The sequence below is a fragment of the Drosophila grimshawi genome, unplaced genomic scaffold (assembly GCF_018153295.1).
Source record: "Drosophila grimshawi isolate 15287-2541.00 unplaced genomic scaffold, ASM1815329v1 contig_848, whole genome shotgun sequence".
NCBI lineage: Eukaryota > Metazoa > Arthropoda > Insecta > Diptera > Drosophilidae > Drosophila > Drosophila grimshawi.
In genome coordinates, this window is record NW_025063692.1 from 3622923 (window position 1) to 3632500 (window position 9578).

At 41.7% G+C, this 9578-nt stretch overlaps 1 protein-coding gene and 1 long non-coding RNA gene across 4 annotated transcripts in view; one reads left to right on the forward strand and one right to left on the reverse strand.

The window, feature by feature from the left end:
- The window catches only part of LOC116805971, a 69577-nt gene extending 65906 nt beyond the window's left edge, over window positions 1-3671 (forward strand). Inside the window, exon 4 of the long non-coding RNA XR_004365474.1 lies at window positions 3369-3671. This is a non-coding gene — a long non-coding RNA (uncharacterized LOC116805971). The remainder of the gene's footprint in view (window positions 1-3368) is intronic.
- The window catches only part of LOC116805970, a 116533-nt gene that overhangs the window by 45378 nt on the left and 61577 nt on the right, over window positions 1-9578 (reverse strand). For all 3 annotated transcript variants that reach the window (XM_032741401.1, XM_032741399.2, XM_032741398.1), the window contains exon 2: window positions 7286-7314. In XM_032741401.1, coding sequence (XP_032597292.1) covers window positions 7286-7314 — 29 coding nt within the window. The remainder of the gene's footprint in view (window positions 1-7285; window positions 7315-9578) is intronic.

Sequence of the window (9578 nt, forward strand, 5' to 3'; positions counted from 1 at the left end):
TGAATGTGTGTGTGTGTGTGTGTGCATGTGTAGATTGCATGCATGTACTTGAGCTACCCGTTTGCGGAATGTTGCGCATAGATGGCGCCAGTAGTCAGCTCATAATTAAGTTTAATCTTGTTATAATTCGATTTGCACCCAATTGCAGCGTGTGTGTGTGTGTTTATGGGTGTGTGTGTGTGTTTATGGGTGTGTGTGTGTGTTGCGTGTGTTGCGTGTAGAAGATGAGCTGCTTGCTGGGTGACAAATATATCTACTATTACTAAGTAGGCCGCTTCATGATCTCTGCTGCGTGAGTCACCCTGTGCTCTCTTCGACAACAACAACAGCCACAACAAGAAGAAGCACAAGCAAAGCAAAAAGCTTTCAAAGATGCGCTAGATGCAGCGCTCTTATTAAAAGAGATGTGTGTGAGAGAGAGAAAGAGAGAGAGAACGAACTTCCGTTTTCCATTTTACCATTTCCGCAGCCACAAATTTTGCGGCTGTTCGCTGAACTATTCCTATCACTCTTAACTCTCATATATATTTATATATTTTGGCGCATATATATTCTTGAACAGCATCAGAAGCAGAGTTCATTTAGACTGAGACTCCAAATTTGGATTATAAGTTTTCCTGTATGCCATATTTCATTTGATCGATAACTGCGCCCGTTTCGCAAATATTGATAAATATATCGATACCCATCGATGGCAATAGAGGCCAACATTTCAAGCTGGTTAATCAATGAGTATGAATGTGAGTATGAGTACGAGTATGAGTATGAGTGTGCGATGTTCATGTTCATGTTTCAAGTATTTGTTGCTTCTAATCGCAGCTGAGTTGCGTGCAACGTGACAAGAGTTGCACTTGCAAGTACGCAACAAGTCAGATATAACGGCAAAGATATGCCCCATGCCTTAAAAGGCCAATTAATATTCGTTTGCCACTTTGAATGCGTATTCACTTAAAATACTGAACAGCTAGATGGATAAACTGTACACATTTACAAATATGTAATGCCTCTCCCTCTCTCTCTCTATCTCTCTCTCTCTCTCTGTCTGTCTCTGTCTCCCTCTCTCTCTATCTCGCTCTCTATGTGTGTGTTTGGCTATGTGGATGGGGAATTATGTATTACTGATGTATTCCTGCAAATTTCATCATACATAGGCTGTAGGCCTATTAAACAAACATATTACCAACACCAACACACACACACACACACACACACACACACACACACACATACACACACTTACCGTTGCCTACTTGCGCCAATTGCAAAAAAAAACAACAACAAAAACACTCATACGCCGCGTTGGCTGCCCAAATTCGCTGCGACGCCCAAAAACAGGCAACACAAAAAAAAAACACACACAAAAAAGCACAAACACATAAATGCGCGTATGTACTTGTTTTTTAAGCCTAAGTATGTCTGTGTGTGTATGTGTGTGCGTGTGTGTGTGTGTGTGTGCGACATTGCATGTGCGTGCACATTTTAGCGCATTTTTATATAATTTCCACATTGTTGCCCTGCGTTTAATATTTATTTTGGTTGTTTTGTCCTCTTTTTTTTTTGCTGCTGCTGCTGCTGCTGCCACGACCTTGCCGCACCAAACCCGCTGGTTGCGCCGGCATTAACTTTGACTGCAGCAGCATCAGCAGCATCAGCAGCAGCAGCAGCAGCGGCTGCTGCAACTGCAACTGCAACTGCAAATGCATTTTATAAAATGTTTTTTTTGTTTTTTTTTTTTTGTTTTTGTGTAGGCGCATAAAAAACGCCCATAACTGCCACAGCGACTGGTCGAGTCGAGTCGAATCGAGTCGAGTTGAGTCGAGGCGACTCGAGTGGTTGAGTGCTCGGTCAGATAATCGTTGCTGCATGCGTGTGCATGCATTTTTTGGGGGTTGTTTTGCACACACACGCACAAAAAACGTGCAGCAAAATTTACAAAAAAAAAAAAAAAAACAGATATACATATATATATATATATATATATATATGAATATATATATTTATACATATATAGGGGAATACAATTTCTACATTTGTGTGTGCAATTTCACTTGGCTTATTTTTTAACATGTTTTTTTTTTTTTGGTTTTTGTCGATTTTTCTTCTAGTGGGTGGTAGGGGTGGTTGGGGGCGGGAGGGGTGGATTGACGCCGACAGCGACTGAACTGTGCGTGTGTGTGTGAGAGAGCGCAATGGGCCTCCCACATGTCTGGCATGTCCTTCGCCAGTGTCCTAGCTGGCAACTGCATTCAATGTCATTGCAGTGGCTCTGGCTGGGAAAAGGAAGCTAGGGGAAAGGGAGTCCGCTGTTGGGCGTCGAACGTTTGCTGACCAGACCACCCTGCTAGGCTTTCTAGGCTTTACAGCGACGGCGTTTTTGTTTTTTGCAACCTGCTCCTGCCGTTTATTTTTTTATATTTTATGTGTTACTTTGCTCGTTTTTTTTCTGTTTTTTTTTTTTGTTATTGTTTTTTTTTTTTTTTTTGGGCATCTCGCGTTGCATGCGTGCACTGCGTGCAAGAGCGAGCCGGCTGCAGTGGCATCATTGGGTTTTTCCTCTTTTTTTTGACTGCACTTTTTTTTTTTGTTTGTTTTTTTTTTTTTGGCGCTATTTTTGTTATATGGCTCGCAACTTTTTGATAGGCCTACTCACACGGCTCATTTTCGGTGGGGAGAGTGAGGGGGAGGGTGAGGGGAGGGGAGGGGATTTGAAAAGTTTGCCTATGTGTATGTGCGAGTAGAATAATCCGCAACTCCCTGCCCCAACCCGGTCTCTATTGTGTCGGCCAACTGTCAGTTGGCAGTGCGTAATTATTGGTGTTGCTTTGCTCTTGCGCCTGTGCTTCCATCGCTCGCTTTTCCGTTTGCCCCACTAGCGTGTGTGTGTGTGTGTGCCTGTGTGTGTGCCTGTGTGTGTGTATAGGCATTGTCCTTAACTAAGTAAATATAATGAGTTGCACAGTGGAGCTGGCCAACATCGATCAGTAAAGACATAAATTGTACCCGTGAACATAACACATAAAACACTTGAGAATTTGCTTATTGGGATTTAGGTAATTTTTATTTTTATTATTAATATAATTGTTATTATTATTATTATTATTTTATTTTACATTTTTCTGAATTTTGATTGTGCGTTTAAAATAACTTTTTGTGCAATAAATAAAATAAGGCAAAGCATTTATACATCTCCATTTGCTTAAATTATTATTATTGTTCTTATTATTATTATAATATGACAAGAAAACTACGCAATTCTAAACTTTTCATTATATGTTTTATGCCAATTGAAAAGTATTAAGTCACTCTTGCATTTTCAATCATTTCTTTATATTAATATCATCATTTTATTATATCATTTGTTTTTTTAGTTTTGGAAAAGAAAAACAGGAAAAGCTGATGACGAAATGAGTTTGTTGAAGGAGATACTTTTTGCTAATCGGAAGCTGGAGATCGCTGAGCGATCAGCGGCTACACAAAAAGTGTGCAAAATGCGGCACGTTGCACATTGTTGGGGCGAGCACAAGGGTTACAAATTTCAGAATTTTAGCAACGAATAAAACCCCAAAAAAAAGAAACCAACAAAAAACCAAAGTGTTTAACTTGATTTCCATTTGAAAGTGCCGTTGTTGCAGCAGCAGCAGCAGCAGCAGCAGCAGAGGCTGTCGCACGCACGCACGCGCTTTCTTGTTGGTGTTGGTGTTGGTGCAACTGCAACTGCAACTGGTGTTTGTGCATTATAGTTGTGCAAGTGTGTGCGTGTGAGCAAATGTATGTATTCAACAAAAATTATTGATAAAAAATAAAAAATAAAAAACAAAACAAAACAAAACAACAAAAAATGGTGCATTTATTTACGTGCGCATTTTGTTGCATTGGACAGCAGCAACAGCAGCAGCGGCGACAGCAGCAGCGGCGTTGACAACAGTATCGACAACGACGTCAACGTTGACGTCGGCAGCGCAGTCGGCGTTAGTGTCCACATAGGCCGAAAAAGGACGAGTTCGGCGCTCATTTGCCAGCACATATATAAATATATACATGCATAGGCAATATGTACAATATGCAATATATTCGAATGGGGGCATGGAAGGAGTAGAGTTGTAGAGCAGTAGAGGAGTGGCATGGGGCAAGGGGCAAGGGGCAAGGGGGCTATACGCAGGTATTGTGCACACATATTTTTATAGGGTTTCCATTGCATTTTTATTTAATTCTTTTTTGTTTTTATTCTCATCTTTTTTTTCGCTCATCTTTTTTTTTTTTGTATTTTTTTTTCTTTTTTGCAGCATTTGGATTACGCTTTGTTGCCTGCTCGCTGTGTTTTTGTGTTTCGTGTCGTGGATATGCTGGCCCCGGTGTGTGTGTGTGTGTGTGTGTGTGTGTGTGAGTGTGTTTCGTTTCATTTTTGTTGCTGCTGCTTGCCTCGATTTCTTTTTGCAGTGTGTGTTTTGGGCAGATTTTTATTTTTCGGTGGCAGCAGCAGCGCCGGCTCCGGCTCCGGCTTTGAATCTGTGGCGAGCTGTGGGGCAGCTGGAGGGGCGGCCGGCCGGCCTGCCGTTCGACTGCAGTTCAATGCAGCACGGCCGCGAAGGAGAGCAAGAGCAGGAGCAAAACAGAGCGAAAGAGAGAGAGACAAAGAGCGAGAGAGAGAGAGAGAGGGAGACCAAGCGAGCGTGTGCCAGAGCGAGAGAGAACGACGAGTTCGGCAGTGTTGGGCCGGAGCAGAGCTTGAGAGCTTTAAGTAGGGGTAGCCAAATTGAGCACGCACACACTTGCCTGCTGCGTGTGTGTGTGTGTGTGTGTGTGCGTTGGTGAAATGGACATGGACATCATCGTCGATGCTGCTGCCTGCTGCTGCTGCTGATGATGATGACGATGATGATGATGATGGGACGCTGCTCATTATGAGATTGCCTGCATATAATATGCAAGCCCCGCAGCGACTCAGAACGGACTTTGCCGTTGGAGCATTGACAACTGCAAGTTGACACACACACAGAGGCTCACACACGCACACACACACACACACACACACACAGAGAGAGGCTCACACGGACAGGCAGGCAGGCAGGCTACAAAATCGCCGCGACGCCGGCGTCAAATGCTGCAGCTGCGACGTCAACGACGACGACGACGACGACAGCGACGCTGATCTCAAAAAAAGTTTCTGGGCAACATTATTTTCGAATAGTTCAGATCCATTTAGATGAACATCAGTTAGCTATCGGATTGGACGTGCGTCGCAACCAACAGCCAACAGCCAACAGCCAACAAACCAAGCAGCAAGCCAAACAACCAACCAGCCAACCAGCAAGCAACCAACCAACAAGCAACCAACTCAGCTGGCCACAGACAACAACTAGCAACTAGCAACACTTGTGCCGGATTGAATTGGAGCGCCTCTCGAGGACGAGTCTGCTCGGAAAGGATTGAAGGTCCTGAAAGTCCTGGGACTGCAACTGCAATCACAATGCTAAACACAACTTGATTGTGTTGCACGTTGTTCCCTTGACGTTGCCACAACTCAAGAAAACCAAAAAAAAAAAAAAACCAACAACAACAACAACAAAATACAAAAGCAGGCAGCGAAAAACGCGTTACGATTTTTTTTTTTGTTCAAGTGCTCAGAAACAATTGTTCTCCTTAACTTTTTTTAATGTGAACTCCGAATTGTACCAGTGAATAGAGTCAAAGACAACAATAAACAAAAAGAAAAACGAAAAACGAAAAACGAAAAACGAAAAACCAATAAGATTATACGAAAAACAAGTTTAATCAACATTAACAAGTGAATGCCAAGTGTTATCTGCTGTTCCATGGACTATATGCCACACACATCGTGCCACGAACTCTAACTCACTCACTCAAATCAAATAACACAGAAACAAAGGTGGATCGACCACAGAAAGGCCTCAAACCCACCCCCCAACCTACCAGCCCCCGCCCCGCCCACAGGCGCAACTCAACTTGGATCTGAACCATCAGGTAGGTCCCTCCCCAATATCCAAGTTCCATATAAGTAAGTACACATCTTGACATTTGCAACTTTGCTCCTTGACATCCTTGTAGAGGATAGTTTGACTTGAAGGACAAGTCTCCGTCGATGCCATAAGGCGTATTTATAGTCCTAATCAGTGCCAGTAGTCGAGTATCTATATCCGATATATCTTTTTGCTGAAAGATCAGACCACTGATTCATACAGTTACAGCTTAGCAAGAATTGATCGAGAGATGATAGCTTAAATTAATCTCTCTCTTTCTCTCTCTTTCTCTCTCTTTCTCTCTCTCTCTCTCTCTGTCCTTGTTACTTGGGTTATCGGAATGTAAGTAAGGTCCTTGTGGCAAGCTTAGTAATTTATAGACCATCATCATTTCCGTTTTCATTTCCATTTCCGTTTCCGTTTCATGTGCAAAATATAAAATTCTGAAACCGTATCTAGCAATTAACAATAATTAGTAATAAGAGATGGTTCTACAGATGCACTCAGAGCACTCCGAAATTCGCCAAAGCTCATCTGATTATATTCGTAAAGCTTATTTCTGAGAACTAGGATTATCTTTATGCATTTCGTGTACCCTTTTTCTTGCCAGTAATTAACATTATTAAACATTGGCAAACACGACACAGACAAATATATTAGTTACTTTACAAGACTTTGCACAATTTAACAGTTTTGAAGATATTATTTGGAAAATACAAAACACAAAAAAGCTTTCTAGTTCTCTGGACGATTTTCTCAAATTCAGAGCGATTATTTTTCCGAGTGTACAATACTTATTGCTGAGCTTTCTATAACTTCAAGTTGCCAGTTGCCATTCTGCATATGTTTTACAATTTGACTGCTTTTTTTGTCATTCGGTTTTCTCAAAGCTCACCGATTCCATAATTATCTTGTAGTACTTGGTGATTTGCATTGTATATTTAGTATATATTTTTGTTAGATGTCAGCAGTTTAACTCCATTCCACAAAGATTTGGCTTGTTTTGTTGACAGAGACACAGAATTTGCGACTTCAAATTGGAGAATATCATTTCTCCTAAATAACAGGATCGTTTATAATGATATTCAGTTCGTTGTTTGTGTTTAAAAAGTAATGAAAAAATGTGTTGAATTTAGTCTTCCGATATTTAATTTGAATCGCTAAAAATGCGGTTGCGATACACATTCCAATTCCGATTCCGGTTTGACACGCTGCTTGTTACTCACCCGATTGATAATGCACATATATATATATATATACAAATTATTATAAATATTAAGATATTGTGTTTGTGTTTTCACACTTACCCAATTTCAAATGGATGATGATCATCGTGCTACAAATAGATAAGAATAGTCCAGATTAGAGCCTAACAATAATAAGCAATAAATCTATAAAGCTATCTACGCTTTCCATATACTAAATATATATATATATATACATACACATATCCAATATATAGGCAAGTGAGAGAGCAACAATAATATTTACTATGATAATAAACGCAAACACAAAACTCAACTCAGCTCAACTCAACTCAACTCAGCCACTCAACAAAAAAATGCCCATCGGCGTTACAAAATTACAAAGTTATAATAACAATAAGAAAAACATTTACTTTATCATTTTTGACACCCGGCCAAATTGTGGCTTGCAACAAAGGCAACAAAAATAAAATACAAAAAAAAAAATAGAACTGCACCCACTGCAACACAGCGTTGCATAGAAAACTACTAAAACGCCGCTTAACACGCGGAAACGAAAACTTCCCGTTGCCTCCAATGCCGCACAACCCCCTCCCTCCCTCCCCCCCTCCCCCTCTTCCTCATTCTCTCTTGCAACGTGGCATGTGCTGTGGTTGTCCAAATACAACATCTGCCCCAGCACCCATGCCACAGGGCACAAAAGCCATGCCATGGCATGCCCCAGTCCCTTCCCTGCTCCACCCCGCCCCCCAGTGGCTGCAACTCGTATTCGAGAGCCACTCTCCTCTGCCAACTGCGGCCAACGAAAAAAAAAAAGAAAAAAAGAAAAAAAAGAAAAAAATGTAAACATAGACAGAGTCAACAAAGTTGGCGAGTCCAGCTCCAGCTCCAGCTCCAGCTCCAGCTCCAGCTTCAGCCTCAGCTCCAACTGCAGTGCCTGCACCCAATCCCTAGCCCCTCTGTCCCTCTGTTCCTCTGTCTGTCTGTCTGTCTGTCTGACTCGGAGCGTATGCATAAATTGCTAAACAATCCGTGTTGCCTACTCAACGCTATTCAGTCGATTTGATGGCCTAATTGTAGGATCCATTTTGGCCCTTTTGGCCATAGCACACTTGAGCTGGGGCAGCAAGTGTGAGTGTTTAATCAACACCCACCAACCCCCTTGTTGCGTTGAAGTGCGTGCAACCGCTAATATGTGCCATTTAATATCAATTTGCAGTCGCGTTAAATCGCTGCTTATTAATTAAGCGAAAATTCAATTGAAAAGCAAAGTCGAAAGAAAAACCGACGGCGCACCAAAAAAATAAAAAAAAAACAGCAAATGCATTAAACAACTCGAAAGCTATGTAATGTGTGTGTGTGTGTGTGTGTGTGTGTGTGTGTGTGTGTGTGTGGGTGTAGGTGCACGAGATGTGTGAGTGTGTCGAGTTCTAAGCCCCACGCTGCCAAAACCAGTTCGCATTTAATTACGCAGCCTTTGTGCGTTTAATTGGCAGTAATCTAATTTAATGAGTTCAACTGCAGCGCTGCAAACATTCGTTTTTTTTTCTGTTCTTTTTTTTTTTTTTGTGGCTAATACACTCTATGTGTATGCTGCTCGCTTCTCGCTTCTCACTTCTCACTTCCCGCTGCTCGCTGCTGATATCTGACTTCTCGCTGTTCACTTCTCGCTTATCATTTCTCGCTTCTCATTCTATAACATTGAAATCAACTAAATGCTGAGAGTGTGCAGTGCAGACTTATGTATACATCTCGCTAATTAGTTCTCAGTTCTAACTACTCGCTACTCGCTGCTCACTACTCGCTGCTCACTACTCGCTGCTCACTACTCGCTGCTCACTACTCGCTGCTCACTACTCGCTTCTCGCATCTCACTTCTCGCTCCTCACTTCTCGCTCGGCACACTTCTCGCTGCTCACACGTCATCACAGCTAATTAGTCATTGTGGTGTCGAGCTTAGACATAGTTCTATATTACTCATAAGATATCTGATTTGGCCACAGCATTCACTAGAAACATTAGAGAGAAAAAAAACCCAACAAAATTCCAATGAATACAATCATTTGTGGTTATCATTCATTTGATATTCACTTGAATAGTGAATCGCTGCAGCTTTGTGCCGAATTTCAGTTCACTTCCTACTTTTGTGGCCAGTGAGACATAACCCATACGTATAAAGATGCTCCTATGCCCATTCCACATGCTGCCCCTGACCCCCCCTCCATCCAGACGATCGAGAACAAAACGGAGCAGAATACAGAAAACAGCACAACAATTGAGAGGCATCAACGAAATTCCAGCCAAAAATTGTCCGCAGTTAAATTGACTGCAATTTTTTGTTTTTAGGCAAGAACGAAATTTACAGTCGGTTCAATGACCTATAAAAAATAAAAAG